This window comes from Trachurus trachurus, assembly GCF_905171665.1.
Source record: "Trachurus trachurus genome assembly, chromosome: 23".
Taxonomy (NCBI): domain Eukaryota; kingdom Metazoa; phylum Chordata; class Actinopteri; order Carangiformes; family Carangidae; genus Trachurus; species Trachurus trachurus.
The window spans coordinates 7,234,112-7,253,433 of NC_139912.1; the positions used below are offsets into that span (position 1 = coordinate 7,234,112).

At 41.6% G+C, this 19,322-nt stretch overlaps 1 protein-coding gene across 1 annotated transcript in view; it reads right to left on the bottom strand.

Annotated features, from left to right (window-relative positions):
- Positions 1 to 511: 511 nt before the first annotated feature.
- LOC311006833 (fatty acyl-CoA reductase 1) overlaps positions 512 to 19,322 on the bottom strand; it is a gene marked incomplete at its 3' end in the record, with an annotated part of 61,091 nt that continues 42,280 nt past the window's right edge. The window contains exons 3-12 of the mRNA XM_083999816.1: positions 18,306 to 18,481; positions 12,363 to 12,542; positions 10,539 to 10,716; positions 6,891 to 6,935; positions 6,036 to 6,154; positions 4,839 to 4,906; positions 2,181 to 2,352; positions 1,952 to 2,081; positions 1,282 to 1,409; positions 512 to 674 (exon numbers count right to left, since the gene is read on the bottom strand). Of these exons, the coding sequence (XP_083855942.1) occupies positions 512 to 674; positions 1,282 to 1,409; positions 1,952 to 2,081; positions 2,181 to 2,352; positions 4,839 to 4,906; positions 6,036 to 6,154; positions 6,891 to 6,935; positions 10,539 to 10,716; positions 12,363 to 12,542; positions 18,306 to 18,481 (1,359 nt within the window). The remainder of the gene's footprint in view (positions 675 to 1,281; positions 1,410 to 1,951; positions 2,082 to 2,180; positions 2,353 to 4,838; positions 4,907 to 6,035; positions 6,155 to 6,890; positions 6,936 to 10,538; positions 10,717 to 12,362; positions 12,543 to 18,305; positions 18,482 to 19,322) is intronic.

Here is a 19,322-nt window from a genome sequence, read left to right on the forward strand (position 1 = left end):
AAACAACGAGGTGGAGAAGGAGGGTGGTGGAAGTCACACAGAAGGCTTGTTGTTGCATATATAATTGGCCACTTTGAAGAAGAAGAAAAACAGTGGGTTCAAAATGAACGACGACACTCGGGTTTGGACGGGGGTTCGGTGACTCAACAGTGCAAGTTACTGATGATGACAGATTTCCAAACTAACAAAACAAATAATTCATGGCTAGTTAGACCTCTTTTTTTCCATTTCTCCCCTCCCCCCGTTCATCCTCCCGAGTGCTTCACCCAACTGCACCCCCCTCCTCCCCCCCACCTGTAGACAAGACAAGCCCTGCTGATCCACACCGAGGAGGACGTGGAGAGTCCTTGGTGGACGTTGAGAGTCTCAGATGTTTGTGTCCTGCTGACGGCGGCGGTGGCGAAAGGCAAAGTGTTGGAGGTGGAGGTGGGATGTGTAGGGGCACGGGGGCGGTGGGGGGTAAGGGAGGGGGGGCTGCTGTCTCCCGACTCGAGGCGGTGAGGGGAAGAACTCAGTTGGTTAAGGTGCTGGATGCGCGGAAGTAGGAGAGGAACTTGAAACAGAGGCTGACCACGAAGTACCAGATGTTTCGGGCCATCTGGGAGCGGGCGATGAAGACCCTCCAGATGAAGACGACCAGCACGGTGTTGAAGGTGTAGCGAATGTTCCTCAGTCTGGGAGAGAAGAACCACGGGAACAATTATTTATGGACGTCTTTAAAGGGATAGTTCAACATTTTGGCAAAATTGGCCCATTGCCATAATCCCTATAGTTTCAGGAGTAGGTTCGTTACCTTTAATTGTCGGTGCAAGCTGTTTTTAGAAGTGCAGATTACTCAGTTTCTGCATCAATGTAAATTTGCCAGAGAATAGACTTTTTTTTATATAAGCGTCTCTCCGAGTCCAGACACAATAGGACACTTAAAACAGTTTAACAATTTCTGCAGATATATTTATAAATGTAGTACCGTATATACTTTATTCATCCCCCAGGGTAAATTTAAGTGCCCAGTAACTCAATTTGTGGTAAGAGCTTAATAATTATTATTGAATCATAATAACTCAGACAGTCTGATGGAGGGATCTCCTGAACCACTCAGTGCTGCACATACAGTATGTATAATTTATTTAGTTAAATATGCATGTTGTATTACTTTGTAATATTTATGTAAACTAGTCTCCATCTTCTGCTTTGAAATCACAAAAAACTGTTGTGTAAAGTTAAAGTTTAAGTTAAATGAGAATTAGAGCAGATGTTCAGGGGATTTTTTTTGTCACTTACTTCCTCAGATGCTGCCTGGCAGCGGGAATGTCGGACATGTCTTCGTTCAGGACGTACTTCTTGGTGCCGATGCAGTAGTTCTCGATGTACTCAGGCCAGTTCAGCTGACGCACGTCAAAGTTAAACGTCTGCAGAGAAACAAAACAGAAACATTCAACATTACAGTGAAGGTGAAATTTTACTTCCTCCCACTAGATGGAGCAGTGAGCTCCCTAATACTGTTACATGTGTTATAACCACACAGTGTGCTCTGTCTCTACTACACCAGCTTTATATAGCAGAAAATATATTTCTTTAGTGAATAAAGAAGCAATAAACAAACAATAAACTATAACATGCATTCAGAAGTGCACACACACTGTCAGTAAAATGTATGTAAAGCATCAGAAAGTGAAGCTCTGATGCAGAATGGCAGGATAATAAACTGTTATAGTCAATATATATTATAAAATAGTTATTACTGATGCATTAAGTATTAAAAAGCATTTTAATGGAGTCTAAATTAATCTAAAATAATTTATTATATTGGGATATTTGAATAAATGTGGCTGTCATGTAAATGTAGCAGCACATTATTTCCCACAGAAATATACAAACTAATAAATGTAAAGCAGCAGTATTTTCTTATTTTGGTGCTATTGATCTGAGGAGGTTGAGTAATCGATCGGACCTTCCTGTCCTCAGGTGTCAGCTGACTCAACAACATGTTCATGTTCTCCGAGTTCCACTCCCAGTCCTGGCTGCTGAAGTACTCCAGCAGGCCGATGGCCTTGTGCAGGCGATTAAAGATGCGCATCATCCTAAAGAGACAGAGAGAGAGAGAGACAGAGGTCATGACTCTGTTTGAACTTTTTCTACTTTAGATTTAAAGTCCAGAGGCAGATGTGTCCGGGTCTTACTGCGGTTTCTGTCCGGACAGACGCAGGAAGAGGTCGTAGAGGAGCGCGGGGAACTTGTGGCTGACCAGGATCCAGTACTGGTTGATCAGGTAGTTGGAGGTGATGTTGGCGTTGGGTCTGCGGAAAGCCTGTTCCAGAGGGTTCCTCTTGAAGGACGACATCACATGGTGCTCTGCAGAGAATAAAATAAAATGAAGAGTTAGATGTAAAAACTGTCAGAGAAATAACAAAACATCTGGTTTTAAAATATTTCCGATAAATGTGTCGGAAAATTAAGCTTCAAGTTGATCTGGAGGTTTTTCCAGAATCAACATTTTCTGTTCAAAATAACATTCTTTCTATCTATCTATCTATCTATCTATCTATCTATCTATCTATCTATCTATCTATCTATCTATCTATCTATCTATCTATCTATCTATCTATCTATCTATCTATCTATCTATCCATCCATCTATCCATCCATCCTAATCTTATCCATCCGAAACCTTAAACACTCCTGGGTCAAAAAGTCTGAGCTGTCCCTTTAAGATCAGTTTGTGTGTGTGTGTTTTTTCTGATCACTGGATGTTGAGCTGTGTGAGTCAAATCTAAAGTCACTGTAAGACAACATCTGATCATGAAGCTCTGACGAAAAACAAAAAAACTGTTTTTTTCTGTGGTTTTTTTAAGGAAATTGACACGCGCCACGTTTCCATCACAACCAACAAACAAACAAACAGGTGATCATCACACAGATTACAGCCTCTACACACGGATCATGACTTCCAGGAACTGTGCTCGGCCTTTAATCATTATATGATTTTCAGCTCTGACCCCCCCTCACATACCCCACCCCTCCTCCACCCCCTCTGGCATCACGGCCCCCCACCCCCCCTCCCCATCCTCCCACAATCCAACAGCAGCAGCAGCAGCAGCAGCAGCAGCAGCATCAGCAGCAGCAGCATCAACCATCCACAGAAACAGAGAGCGACCATGTGACTGCACATTACATCACACACATACACACACGGCACGCAAACTAGGGCTCGCACCGTTTGTTTCCATGGTAACAGATATGTGGCGGTTCTGCTGCTGCTTGCTGAGATGACCAGATCGGAGGTGACAGCCAGCTGTGGCCCCGGCTCCTCGCAGCCCGGGGGCCGCGTAACCTTGAGACGCCCTCGGTCGACAAGATATCGCACTTTTAAAACACCAGTGCAGAATTCATACCCACAATCCTTTGCAGGAGGAGAGACAGGGAAAACGACATCCTGGTTTCTGTGCTTGTGTGTGTGTGGTTTTTTTTTTTTTAAATGTAATGTTTTGTCATGTGGCGAGCGGCTTCCTGCCTCCTCTGTAGATTAGCTTCATTCCTGCTTTGATTCGTGACGTTGAGATTAGAGTCGTCCACTGTTCCTCTTTCATAACAGAGAGTCGCAGCGATGAGACCTAATCCTGCCCCGAGCCATCTGGTGGCAATTTCCTCGGTAAAGGGAGCATGTTTGCTAATCTGGGAGAGAGAGAGAGAGAAAGAGGGTCGCTCGTCCACAGGCCTCTAATCCCGGCAGCGAGTGCGATGACGGAAACAATGAGCTTCGACTCCTTCATGTAATGTCACGGCCCGAGACCTCGACCTCAGTGTGAGGAGGAGAGCTACGACCGACACAGAGCTGCAAGTTCACACCAACTCCTACTGGATAATTAAAAAGCAGAGATGCTGAAACTAAAAGACTAAAATTACACAACTAGTTGATGTGAAATGATGGGAAATTCAGCAAGTTTGCGCTTGGAAATTATATATTTGAAATAATTGATGATGATTCATGAATTATTTCATGTGACAGTAATATAAATATCTGAGTTTGAAACCATGAGTCAGACACAACGTGTGGCTCGTTGTTGGGGGTTTCTGACATTTTATTGAATCAACATTAATCTATCGAGAAAATATTCAGCAGGTGGATCTATAATGTAAATGATGACTCATGTGACTGAAAACACAGTCGTGTCACAGTTTTCTTATGAAAACAGCACATTTATTTACTGAAAATGGCAGTAACACTGACTTTTGTTAAGCCTGTTTACGTACCTACATTTTTCTTTATCATTGTTGTTGTCTTTGTTATCATCATCATCATCATTATTAATTAATGTTTTTTTTTTTTTTTTTTTACAAATGCGTTTATTTTGAGCATAAAAATAAGAATAAAAAGATTGTTGTTTTCCAGATGTGAAGCCCCACTGATCAAGGGGCTGAAACATCTGCACTGTTAGCTTAAAAAAAATAAAAAAAATAAATGAATAAAAACACGCACACTGATTCAAAAGATGATATAAAACCTGATTTGTGTCATTTCTCATAAATAAATGAGTTAATATGAACAGAAACTCCTAAATATAAGTAAATATGTTTCTCTCTCTGCACCTGCTGCCTCCGACCAGCAGGGGGCAGCCTCCCTCCACAGGCGGCTCAGAGCGACTACATCACACAGACATTATGTCACAACACTGGAGTATTATTGATCTGTGATGATGAAAGCGATGCGGGACGACAAGATAGTGCGATGTCGGCAGACGCAGACTAAACACAGCGACAGGTGTGTGTCTGTCTCTGTGTGTGTGTGTGTGTGTGTGTGTGTGTTATCTGAGAACGAGAGGACAAAACAGTGAACATACCGATCTCGCCCCAGTGGAACGGGTTGATGCCGCCGGTCGTGCAATTGTAAACCAGAGCAGTTTTAGGTCTGTGAGGAAGAAAAAGAAGAAGGAGAATACAACGACAGGTTAATTATACAGGTTATGACACAAAGGTAAACACAGGTAAGATGCTGAACACAAACAGTCTGAGACACTAAGTAATGACTTTCATTAACCTTTTAATGTAGGGATCAATACTTAACTTATTTTTCTGTTATTCTGTTTTCCTTCTGAAAATAAGTGATAATAATAAACTTTATTTATTCAGTACTTTCCTGAACAATGTTACAAATATAAAACATAAAAGTTTCCTGAAGATTTGGGGGAAATGAATGAATCAAGCATATCAACCATATATATTAAATATGGTCAATTTCTTCTAATTTTTGCTATAATTGATCAGTAATTTGAGATGTTTCCCAATGGTCTTTCAGTGTGATTTAAATCTGCATCACCATGGGAGTTAACAGAAGGATAAATTATTTCCTCTTCATCTCCACCACGGAAAGTCTGACCTCGTCTGTTCTGGTTTTAATGAAGCAGTAAAGACGACGTTTCCACGGAAAAAAAAACCTTTGTCAAGATGAAGGAGGAGGAAAATCTAATAAAACTTTTCGCTGATTCAGCTTCTTTTATTTGCAAACATCAGCAAAGATGTTCATCTTTTTGAGTATTTCTAAGTGCAACAATGCACTAAATGTGAGATTATTTTGTCTATTGCTATATTTATCTAGTGTCCATGAGCTCCCTGAAATTTCACTAAACTTTATCTGCGCTCCTTCACTGTGGTCGAGGAAAAACTGTCTCATATGAAAAACTTTTATTCCTGCACAGCATAAATAAAAGATTTAACACATAAATTGTTTAATTTCTTGCAGGATTCCTTTATAAATCATGTTTCTGCTGTTTGGTCTGTGAGAAATCTTTCACTTTGACACATTCCTCAAAATGAAAAACTTCTTCCTCTTCAGTTTCCATCATTACTTTGTGTTAATCCGTCTTTATTGCGTCTCCAGACTGTTGGAAAGTGTGACAGTAAATCACTGGAGCAGCTCTTCAACGTGTGAATAAGCAATAATTAAGTTCATTTCCAGGACTGTTATAGTAATAATAAACCAATAATCAGCTTTGAGGTTTTCGTCCGGTGCTCAAACCTTTCGCGGTGCGTTCACTGACCTTTGCACGGCGGTGTACCAGCCGGCCGCCAGCGTGAGGTTGATGACCACGTCCACGGGGATGAGGTCGGCCACGGCGTCGTTGTTGGCCCTCATGGTGCGGAGGATGCCTTTCCCAGCCTGAGACACACCGGGGACAAACTCATTTATTATGATGATACATACATGTATTGATATATTGATCAGGTCAGTCGAGCTGCGAGTTTCAGATTCCACGTCTGTGTTAAAACTATTTACAGCTAAAAGAAGTGATTTTAATCTTCTAGATGACGACAGAGACACAAACTCTCCACTTCTGCTCCCAAAAAGTGGATATTTTATTGTCCTTTATTATTTTCCCTCTTGTTTTATCACAAAAAACTTAAAAAAAAAAACTTTATCTTCATATACTGAGCAGACAGAAAGGAGGGTTTATTAAGTGTGCAAACTGTGTATTCATCTTTATAGTGTGTATTTAAGTTAGACACTGATTTTGTATTCTGGTTTTGTTTTTTATTTCATTATTTCCCAAATAAAATGTAAAACAGGGGGAAAGGAAACAGACTCTTTTTTTTCCAAGTTTATTTAATCCTCTCGCCTCTTGTAATCATTTTATGTTTTTTGTTTTTCTTTGCAATAGTACACACACTGTTCTCACCTTCTGTTTATTTTTATAATTGCATTGTAAAGGTAAAGCTGAAAATATATAGATTACACTGTAAGGGGAATTAATGATAAGGCTTAAATGTGCTTTCCTTTCCTTTAAAAAAAAGACACATATATACTTTGTTTATCCCAAATTCAGGTGTTTAGCAGCTAATTCGTAGCAATAATAGTTCAATAGTCAATAATCTTTAAAAAGACACGTTGTACTCACAGCGATGAAGACGCCGCTCGGCCCGTTGAAGTTGTCGATCCAGCCCTGAGGAGAAAAAAACAGAGACGTCGTTACACACAACTTCACCATCGTGTGTGGTCGGTGTGTTTACATGAACCAGCTGATCGTCAGGTTTATGTTACTTCCTGTGGTGGGAGCACAGACGTGTGTGTGTGTGTGGCAGCGACAGTCGACTTCAATTAGGCTCCATAAAAAATGGATGAAGCTACTGGTTCTAGAGTCCAGCAGCAGCAGCAGCAGCAGCAGCAGCAGCAGCAGCAGCAGCAGCAGCAGCAGCAGCAGCAGCAGCAGCAGCAGCAGCAGCAGCAGCACCGAGAAGTGGTGAAGGTTGAGTCTAATAATAAACTCTGGTTGAGATAAAGATGAAGAGGCCGAGACCAAGATAACCCCGAACCCACAGGGGGTCAAAGGTCACAGCCCCACGGTGTGAGGGTTAAAGGAGGAAACACACACACAGAGACATAAAAAAACACTGTGGTTATAAACACACCACACGTTAATACAAACAGCGTGTGCCAAGTGTGTGAGTGCAGTCGTTTGAGGAGTCGCTGCCAGGCCGAGCTCACGTCTGAAGGTCGAGCTCAGAGCCAGGAGCCCAGACACACACACACACACACACACACACACACACACACGGCCTCCATGTTTCCTGACACCAGATACAGGCGACTACAGGGACTACAGGCAGAAATTAGCAATTGTTGCTATAACCTGGCTCAAAGCATCTCTTCCTGTTTTACAAGATTAATGTTTTTTGTGCATTGTCCCCATTTTAAATAAATAAATTCATTCAAATAAATTCATTCATAAACCAGTGTCCTCCTCACTCTGCTGGATGGATTTCTGCAGCATCATCTCCACAAAGACGTAAAAAAAAATAAAAACTCATCATCGTCTTTAAAAGGTTTTTTTTTTCCCCTTGGAGCTTTTAACATCATATAGTTTTCACTCAGACGGAGGAGGAGCAGGAGGAGGTGGAGCGTTGGAGGCTTAAATGCTCCGAGCACTGAGTCTCCGGTTTGACTTATAGTTGATCAGACCATTTCCTGCTGTCCCTCGACTCTCTCTGTCTTTACATTTCCTGCCTTTCCTGCCTTCCTCCACTGCTTCTTTCTAATAAAAACATAAAATCGCCTTAAAAAATACTTAAAGACACCACAGGAATTTTATTTTACAATTCCTACATTTTATATATTAATGAAAAAAGTCGGAAAACACTCATTATCTAAAAGGGAGGTGATGTTTATGCTCTGCACTGGATGACAACGGACACCTCTCATTTCTGTACATGGACTTTTGAACTGCCTAATAATCAATATTTGCAGCACAAATTTAACTTCTAATGACCTGCAGTCAGAAAGAAAAGAGCAAACACTGACACCTGAGAAGCTGGAATGAACAAATGTCGTCTGGTGTTTGACTTCTCAAAACAAATAAAAGGGGAGGAGCTCAGGTTTGAAGCCCACAGCCTCATCGCCTGAATCAGCTCCCGACAAACGTCACTGATTCTGACAAAAACCTAAAAAGCCTAAAACCTGGAGGAGTTAATGAAGCGTCTGTTTCTGTCACTTCTCAGCAGATTTATGATGATTTTTTCTTTTTCTTTTTGTTTCATCAGAGACGACTGAAACTAAACCGTGTTCTCCGCTTTGACTTTGAAATGTTTCTGATTTCTTACACAAATTGCAGCATTTTTGCCTCATGCCCCCCCCCCCCCCCCACCACACACACACCCACTCACACTCATCTCATTTCTTACTAGCTGCTCCACAATAAGTTAAGCTTTTTTTTTTTTAATCATACTGTAATGTCTAGGATGAATTCTTATTGATCATGCCTTTACCTTAAAGGGATAGTTCAACATTCCAGAAATAAACTGTTTTGGAAAACTGTAGCTTGTCATTTTAAAGGGATAGTTCAACATTTTGGCAAATTGGCCCATTTCCATAATCCCTATAGTTTTAGCAGTGGGTTCGTTACCTTTAATTGTCGGTGCAAGCTATTTTTAGAGTGGCGGAGCAGAGCCGTGAGCTGCTCAGAGCTGCTCAGAGCTACGCTACGGAGGCTAATGGGATTTCTTGGTTTCCCTCATCAAACTCATCAAATACACAATCCAACAACTCCAAAACGCTCTGGTGGACAAGTTGTGACCTGCACATTCACCACGCTATGAGAGAATAACAGAACGTTACGAGACCGAGTTGTTTTAGAGGGAAATTCATGCAAAACCGCTGATCGGGAGCAGTTTTTCAGTAAGCAGTCTCTGCATTTGCCTCAAAAACAACTCTGCCGTTCTAAAAATAGCTTGCACCAACAATTAAAGGTAACAAACCTACTGCTAAAACTATTTTAGATTATGGCAATGGGCCAGTTTGCCAAAATGTTGAACTGTCCCTTTAAGATGATGAACTACAGTAGTCCCTCTCTCTCTCTCCTCTGGACGTCCGGCTCTGAGACATTCAGTCCACGGCGGCGTCTTATTTCTGCAGCTGTTCAGGTGGATTGACGTGGGCTCGGTGAACATATTAACCAATTTGCTTTAATCCCAGGCCACTTAAGATAAAGCCCACAGGGGAGCGGTTATTGACCCGTGCAGGATTACAACGATCGATATCTTATTTCCATTCGTTTTACTGTCACAGGCCGACACAAGGTGGAGGGTGGGGAGGGGGTGTGTGGGTCACTCATGAGCGTGTAACATGTTGATTAACAGGAACCAGAGTCTTCCCAGATGGCGGGTAAGAACGTTCCCCTGCAAGCGAAACTGTGTATCCTTGGTCGTCAAATCTAAACAGTCAGTATTGATTGATTTCGGGCTTCTTCGAGCTAGAAGACTGATCGCTCTTTTCTGGAAAATCGCTGTCTGTAAAGTTATGTTTGAAGGAGATTGCAGCATATCTTGCGTTAGAAAGACTTACATATATGGTTAGAGGGAAAAGAAAACCGTTTGTGAAAGTATGGAAACCTTTTTTGTAGGATGAAAATGAAGGATCAATCAAGGATGACTTGAAGATCATCACTACTGCTGCTTTTTCAGCTATTTTTTTGTTTTATTTACTTCTGTTACTGCAGTTTTATTTGTATCATTATTATTTATCTATTTATTTATCATCTTTTGATTGTTTTTTTTTGTTTTTTTGTTTTTTATTCAAACATATAAGAAGGGGAACGAACTCACCACCGATGTCTCTGGGTGGCGGGACAGAAACCTTCTGCCTTTCTGTCGGGCGGCTGTGAGAAGCAGCGACTCGGTGTCAGAGCGCTGCTGGGTGAACGTAGCCTCCCTTATCTTTTGATTGTTTTGTTGTATAGTACACTCTTACATTATTTGCTATTGCTTTAATTTAATTTAATTCAGTTTATTTGATAGGGACAATGCAGGTTAACATAGTGACACTTCCACTCGTTACAAACAAGTCAATGTGACTGATGTTCTGCATACAGAGATTATAACTAATGCTAGTTTCCAACTCCCGTCCCTAGTTAGACTTTTAGTAGAAAAAAGAAGGTAAGAAGAAAGTCATTGTTATTTGTATGTTTTCTATATGTATAAGAAAAACACATGAACCAGAGTGACGACTGTCCTCATGTTCATCTTTGTGTTTGTGTGAGAGCGTGGCGACTCACAGAGAAGGGCTCCTGCCAGCTGGCCCCCACTATCGAGGGCCGGATGATGCCGATGTTGAGCTTGTCCTGCTCCTGCTGCACCACGTACTCGGCCAGGGCTTTGGTGTAGGTGTAGGTGTTGGGCCGGTCGCCGATGAGCCGCGGCGTGATGTCGCGCACGATGCCGTCGTCCATCCACCTGACGACAGGAAGCGGAGACACAAGAGGGTTTTAGACACAGCTGCACTTCATGTTGTTGATTTATATGTCATTCATTTTAATGACAATGAACAGTCACACACACAGAGAGTTCCTGTTCAGCAGCTTCAGTCTGTTGTCGTCTACTGTCATAATAATAATCAATTATGTAAAAGATCAGACTGTAGTATTTTATTAGAAGATAGGCTACTCAATTTTCAGAAACAGAGTGCAATTTAATTTATGAGATTGAGTTTATTTTTATTTCTGCCTTTTTTTTAATAACTATTTCGTATAGATAGATAGATAGATAGATAGATAGATAGATAGATAGATAGATAGATAGATAGATAGATAGATAGATAGATAGATAGATAGATAGATAAGTTAATGGTCAACCCCTCTGTGTCATAGTGGAGAGTTATGAATTAGAAGACTTTCTGTTAGATTACTGTTGGGGTCAGTTATCTGCCCTACTTTCTCTCTGAGGAACATGCCAAGGCCGTGGTCGCTCTTTGGCGTCTTCAATCTCACTCTCTGGCTGGTTGCAGACACAGCAGTTGTAGAGTCAGAGGATAACGCTCTCCGTCACTGGATAACACTTACAGTACAGTAGCTGGTGTGAATCCTTATCTTCATGTTTATGCACTATAGCCAATTGGATGTTATAACATCTCCCCTTTGCTGTCTCGGCCCATTTCTACTATAAGAATCTGAGCTTTGCTGTTTGACCCTTAGAATTGAGGTGGCCTCACGCACTTATGCTGTGTTGACGACTCTTCTGTTCTCCTTGATCAAGTAAATAAACTCCTTCAGCATAAGACATACAGGACTCTGGTACTTTTTCTTCATCACCACAAATTCTTCCCTAACACACTTCATCCTTAATTTAACAAGTAAAAGTTGAATTAATTGAAATACTAATATCTTAATATAGGACCAGTCATTAATCCACTGGGGGAAGTGTCTGAAATATTTAAGTCATTAATTGTCATTTATATCAAAATGTTTAAGTTTATTTTAATCTTTTTTTTCACAATATAAATGACACGCTAACATTTAAATTCGTACTAATTCAGTGTTACTTTAGATAAATTGACCAGTATCTGTGCATTTACCGTTACTTTGGCGCACATCTGCAGATATGGTTCCAACATCATCTTTTTCAGAAAGTAACGGTATTTAGGAATCTTTACGATCAATTAATTGTGGCGTTTAATACCACGATTAATTGTGAACATCCCTAGTTCTGAAGTCTTGTTATTGATCTAATATCACATCATCATCATCAATGTGAGTAGGAATCTGGAGACAGAAGCTGTCGAGATCAAACTTTGGTCACATTTTTAGGAAACTTATCTAATTTTCGAGGTAGAATATCTATAAACTTGATCATGTTTATTAATTTTAAAAAACAATTTTGGTTAAATATGTTCCAAATATGTTCCAAACTTGGTCAGTGTGAGTGCTGGTTGTCGACGTCACCTGTCAGCTCAGGTGTGTCATGTCATGTTCACTTTCAGCTCATTAGCAGCCGTCAGTGACATGGTCCTCGACCCTGAGTGAATCAGTCCGAGTCCCCGAGGCACAAAACAACAACCACAACAACCAGCCGCCGCTCATCCACTCACTCACTCACTCACTCACTCTAGAGACTCGATGAGCTTCTTGGGCTCGACGGGCGGCGGGTAGATGATCTCATCGATGTGCTTGCGGTTGCAGTTTGCATAGGCGGTGGAGATGTGAATGAAGGCCTCGAGGTGGTGCATCTGCTGGGCCAGGCTGAGGAGCTGCTGCGTGGCGATTACATTCAGCTGCAGGGCGTGTCTGCAGGACAGAGAGAGGGAGACAGAGAGAGAGTTAAACAGAGTGTATGGGTGTGTGTGTGTGTGTGTGTGTGTGTGTGTGTGTGTGTGTGTGTGTGTGTGTGAGAATGAATGGCGTGTTTGTGCTTGAGATTGAGATTAAATGTGTGTAGGAAAGAGAAGAAAAGGCTTTGAGGAAATCTGTGTATGTGTGTGTATTCAGACTTCTAATATCTCAGTTTGAGCATTTGCATGTGAGAGCGTTTGTGTTTTTTGCTGCTCCTCTCTCCTGGTGAATGAGATGGAGAAACGTTATCGTCGTTTCTCCATCCCCCTCCTTGTTAGAGAATCATTTCACTTCCCTATAGATAGTTTGTGTAGTTAATGGTCAATCCCTCTGTGTCATAGTGACAGTTATCTGCCCTATTTTCTCTCTGAGGAACATGCCGAGGCCGTGGTCGCTCTTTGGCGTCTTCAATCTCACTCTCTGGCTGGTTGCAGACACAGCTGTAGAGTTAGATGATAACACCCTCCGTCACTGGATGACACTTTGTGGTTTCCTTATACACTCAAGTTTATTTCCGGACATTTTTATCTTCTCTTCTTCAGATAATAAACCCGTCTTGAGTCATATTTATGATTTTGACCTATAGCAGCGACCGACATGATCGTTCTGCAGGATTCCTCATTAGCAAAACAAACCGAGCGTCTCTGATTCCTCCAGAAATGTCATCAATAGACGTCAAGACGCAGCAGCGACTGATGTGGGAGCGTTGAGGCCGATGTTGAAACTGATATTAGGAAGTTACTACTGTATGTCCAGATGACGGATTAATCAGCTGATATTCCCCATGTTCACATAAACATTATTTTGCAACGATCCCTCAAATATGGTTCAAACACTTGTGATAAACACGTGTTGGAGACCGTTTTACTGTTTAACAATAAAAAAACTTATATTATTCCAAAGAGCCTCGGTGCAGCTCTGTTGTAAACTCTTGGAAAATGTGAATTAACCCTCCTGTTGTCCCCCAACTCTGTTTTGACTGGTCCTTATTTCCTCCTTTCCTTCTCTCCCTCCATCCATCCTCCATTCCTCCCTCCTTCCTCTCCTTTCCTTTCTTTGTTCCTTTCTCCATCCTTATTTCCTTTCTTTCTTCCTTCCTTCCTTCCTTCCTTCTTTCCATCATCCTTTTCATTTCCTTCCTCCTTTCTTTCCCTTGGTCCTTCCTTCTTTCTTCCCTGAACCAATTTTTCCACGTCTTCTTTCCTTCCTTCCTGTCTCCCTCCTTCTTTCCACCATCCCTTTTTGATCCTTACTTCTTCTTCCTTTCTTGACCCAATCTGTTCCCCTACACTCTCTTTCTTTATTTCTTGCCCTCCCTGCATCCTTCCTCCTTCTTCTTTCCCCTGACACAGGAGGATAACAGGAGGGTTAAATTAAAATAACAAGCAAAAAAGAGGTCAAAATACTCCAATGAATAATGAAACACTTTGTTTTCAGAGCCTCCGTCAGTGTGTGAGGAGGAAACCTAAAGACATGAGATAAAACCATACGGAGCAGAAATCAAAACTAATCCTGAAAGTGAGTGTGTGTGCGTGTGTGTGTGTGTGAGAGAGAGAGAAGATAAATACAAAGGAAAAGGAACTAGAGAGTTGTTTCATTCATAAAACTGAAACTGTGTGTGTGCGAGGTCACAGTGACTGGGTCGTTCACCGTCTGGTCCGAGTGGATGTTTGAGCCAAGTTTGAAGAAGGTCAATAACAAAAACTGTTTCCCAAAGAAATAATGGTAAAAAAAATAACACACACGCGCACACACACGCACACACACAGACACACACACACAGGGGGTCTGTATCCACTGAGCTCGAGGCGACCGTAAGAAAAAACCAAGGGTCAGTGTTAACCAGACACTGCAGGACACACACACACTGCTGCTGTGTGAGTGTGTGTGTGGGTGGAGTTGTGAGGTGTGTACAGTATGTGTGACAGAGAGTGTGTGTGTGTGTGAGTGTGTGTGTGTGTGTGTGTGTGTGTGTGTGTGTGTGTGTGTGTGTGTGTGTGTGTGTGTGTGTGTGTGTGTGTGTGTGTGTGTGTGTGTGTGTGTGTGTGTGTGTGTGTGTGTGTGTCGGTGGTGTTGTGGGCGACGGCTCCGCTGGCATGAATCAGATGTTGTCCGGTGGTGGCAGCTTGTTAGCGGCAGTGAGGAACACGGAGAGGAGGAGGTGTGTGTGTGTCTGTGTGTGAAGGTGGATTTTAGAGGATGCGTTCTTCGGTGTGTGTGTCTGTGTCTGTGTGTGTGTCTGTGTGTGTAGGCGTGTCATCTTCCACCACCTCCTGGGACCATATGCTGGGCGTCCTGACAGAAGGACAAAGATGGACGCTGCGGTTCTTTCCTGCAGCCGAGTCATCGTCCGTCAGTCTGTCTCCGTGTCATCATGAATCATCTGATCTGATCCGACAATTCCACCTTAAAAACACGTTTTCACTCCAACTATCATTTCTGAAGATAATATTAGACTCGCTACTATTAATGCATGTGGGCATTTAAAGGGATAGTTCTACATTTTGACAAATTGGCCCATTGCCATAATCCCTACAGTCACAGCAGTAGGTTTGTTACCTTTAATTGTCGGTGCAAGCTATTTTTAGAACGGCGGAGCAGAGCCGTGAGCTGCTCAGAGCTATGCTACGGAGGCTAATGGGATTTCTTGGTTTCCCTCATCAAATACACAATCCAACAACTCCAAAACACTCTGGTGGACAAGTTGTGACCTGCACATTCACCACGCTATGAGATAATAACAGAACATTACGAGGCGAAGTCGTTTTGTTTTTTATTAATTAAAGGTAACAAACCTACTCCTAAAACTATAGGGATTGTGGCAATGGGCCAATATGCCAAAATGTTGAACTATCCCTTTAATAATCTCTAATCTCAACCAGTCATTCTAAATCTGGGTCAAAAATTATGTACTAGATTTGAGCGTTAACAACATTTTTAAGATCAGTTTTCCTCAATAAAACAGACAGTTGAACGTCTTCAGGTCCAGAAAGCTTCATATTAAAATCAATCTGCATGTCTTAATAAGTAATTTATAACTTATTTATCATGATTATTTCTTCCAGTGGGGCGACAGGAGCAGCTTCAGTGAAACACTTCACTGTGTGTGTGATGTAAATATTAAGAGACAGGAGAATAAAACCATCAGAATAATCTTTGAATAAACAGGAACCGTCCTTTGAGTTTGGACAACAAACTACATGGGGGATCGAACCTTTAACACAGACGCTGTAGTCCAGTGATTAATGTCGCCGCTCTGGTCGCAAGGCTGCAGCTCGACAGACGAGAGGAACGATGGGAGAGAGAAGGAGTGGAGAGGAGGAATAAATAAAAAAAACAGGAGGAAGGTCGACCAGAGAGAGAGAAAAGCCTTTATCCTGACTGAGCTGTCACTCAAACCTAAGTCCCGCCTCCAAAAAGTAGTACAACTGTCAGATACAGTAAATATTTGACTAATATGTAAAACGCAGCATCAGATAAAACACAACAGGCCCACACACACACATTCACACAGACACACTTACACATTATTCTTCTCTGCACTTTATTCTCCATTCGTTCTTTGAGGCACTCCAAGTCCTGTTTCCTCTGTTTTGTATTTATTAGACACAAATGATCAAAACAGCTTCCTGTTATTGTCCATTATCACACTCCACACACACACACACACACACACACACACACTCACACACATATACACACACACACACACACACACACACACGCTCACTAACAGCGGCTTTGATACAAACATGCTGCTCAAACACCACTCACCCTCTTTTATTCCTGAGGAAAACTCAAACTGATGATGATCTTTTTATTTGTAGCCGTCTCTAATGTTTGAATTAAATTACCTGTGTTTCCTTGAACCTTCACTTGTTTTTTTTAAAACGACTCGATGTCAAAAAAAACTCTATAAATAAAATATTATATTTACATGAGTCTCTGTGTCACTGAGTCCAAGGCTCCTTTTCGAGCCTCCAACCAAATCCTGTTCATTTTTCTTTACATTTAAAATAAAAAAAATCACTGAATATTTAATTCTAATGTGTTTATTTAGCATTTATCCTCCTACATGATGTTCTGCTGCTGTAAAAACAACATTTATCCGTCTTTCTGGTCTTAAACGTGCAGCTTTAACACAGTTCTAACGGCTGGTTGTCGGCTCAGCGTCAGCGCGGCGCTCTGACACACTGACCTCAGACCAGCGTTCACCACCGCAGCTCAGCTAATTGATTCACTCTCATCAAAATCTCTCTCTCTCTCGCTCTCGCTCTCTGCAGCAGCTTCATTATCCGTCAGCGGGTGAAACCGAGGCTGCTAACAGAGGGCGAGAGCTGACCTGGGATCAGTCGACCACCACCACCTCCTCTGTCATCATCATGGATCATTATTTATTAGCTGCTCTGAGCCGTTAATGAAACGAGCTGCTGCTGCTGCTGCTGCTGCTGCTGCTGCTGCTCTCACAGGGTTTAACACACAGAGGAGCGCTGAGCTAAATGTGTTTCCAGCTTTAATATATTAATTTATTCCCATTATTTTACCAAACTGATTCTTAAAATCTAGAAATCTTTAGTATGACCCTGAAAAAATGCTCATTCCGAAATAAATTCGCATTAAAGTCAGCAACACAAAACAAAATAACTAGAATATCTTTCTTTGCACAGTTGCTTTATCAATGTAAATGTTTTTTTCCCATGCCAGTAAAGTTTCTTTGAACTGAATGTCATACAGATAAATTAGGTTTAGTGTCGACAAACTCAACTGTAACGTTGTTTGTCCATGTGGTTGTTGCCGTAGCTAATGTGAACCCAAAACCCAAATAAGACGGCGACAAAATACTAAAGATGGAGGACGTACGATGTTCAACAAAGACAAAACAAAAAAAAGACGCTGTAAAAACTCAGCTAATGTTATGAGTATTCATAGTCAGATGAAGTTGGAATATAATGTCAGGGTTTGTTAAAAAAATCAAGTTTACAACTTTTACAGGTTATTTTAAATAATTAATTACAGTCAGTCTACTTCTGGATTTCTTGAAATAAAAACCTCTTTTGTAAAATTTTTGACCTAAGACTTTATCAATATGATGCCATTGACTATTATTTTAAGTCAGGAAACACAACACCATGTGACAAGATAAAAAAAATAGTGATATTTAGCATTTGCTAATGAGCTCCTGTGTTTTATATCTGTATATGAGGCTGATGGGAATTTCACAAAGCTCATCTATTTTCATATTATCACCAATTTTTCCAGCATCTTAGGTTCACTATTTTGCCCAAGGACACTTTGTGTGTACCGGAGGAGCTGGGGATCGAACCACCGACCTTCTGATTAGTGGACAACCTGCTCCAAAGTTGATCTGAACTCATGGGAACCTCCACATGTCTCATCATGACCACTTCCTGATCTCAGCTTCTCCTGCTCCGATCTCAAACACTGAACAGAGGGAGGTGTGTATTGACCGACATTAACTTCATGTTCTCCTCCTCATCCTCCTCTTCCTGCTCCTCAGTCTCTGCTGCAGATCAATAAACCCGTGCAGCCTGTCCTCACAACAGGAAGCTCCTGCTCCACAGAACCAGAACACGACGAAGCTAAACTGTCGGTGCTAAAGAGTGTGTTTTGTGTTTATGTAAGAAAGAGATGTTGAAGAGAGGAGCGTGAGTGTGTGTTTGTGTTTTTGTGCATAAATTAAAGTCATGTGATCCTCACTTGAGCGGCTCGTCGAAGCGGATGGTGGCGGCGCAGTGGAAGACGATGTTGATGCAGCCGGTGAGCTTCTCCACGTCCTCGGGGCTGATGGCCAGACCCGGCTGCGTCAGCTCGCTGCTGATGGGGATGATTTTCTGGTGGAAGTCGGGGTTGTCTTCCCGCACACGGTCGAACAGCTGCAGACAGAAAAAACAAAAAACACACAAACATATGAAATAAACTAATAAGTTAAATGCCATTTATAATTGTGGCCGGCCATCTGGAACCAGAGCTGGAGGGCAACGAGAAAAACTGACTCAAGTGTCGACAGATCAACTCTGAAAAAGCAGGGCGAGGAAATGAAAAAGAAAAGAAAAAAGAAAATGGTCAAACGTATCCCTTCAAGTTTTAATATTACCACATTATAACGAGACAGAGTTGTTTTAGAGGTAAATTCATGCAAAACCACTGATGCGCGTTCCCGTCGGGGGCAGTATTTCAGCAAGCAGTCTCTGCATTTACCTCTAAAACAACTTTGTCTCTTTTTAACGTTCTGTTATTATCTCATAGTGTGGTGAATGTGCAGGTCACAACTTGTCCACCAGAGCGTTTTGGAGTTGTCGGATTGTGTATTTGATGAGTTTTATGAGGGAAACCAAGAAATCCCATGAGCCTCCGTGGCGTAGCTCTGAGCAGCTCACGGCTCTGCTCCGCCGTTCTAAAAACAGCTTGCACCGACCATTAAAGGTAATGAACCTACTGCTAAAACTATAGGGATTATGGCAATGGGCCAATTTGCCAAAATGTTGAACTATCCCTTTAAACACCAACACTATAAGAAAACTTTTTTTTTTTTTTTACAATGTAAATGAAACGTCCGTTATCTGCTGCTGGAAACCAACAGTGTGGACACAGTGAGTCAGTTTCCTCCAGTAAAATGTTCTCTTGACAAATACTTGGAAAAAAAAGAAAAAAGAAACCGCTTGAGGTCAAAGCGTCGTTTAGGTTCGAGTCGTTGGATCAGAACAAAGACAATTA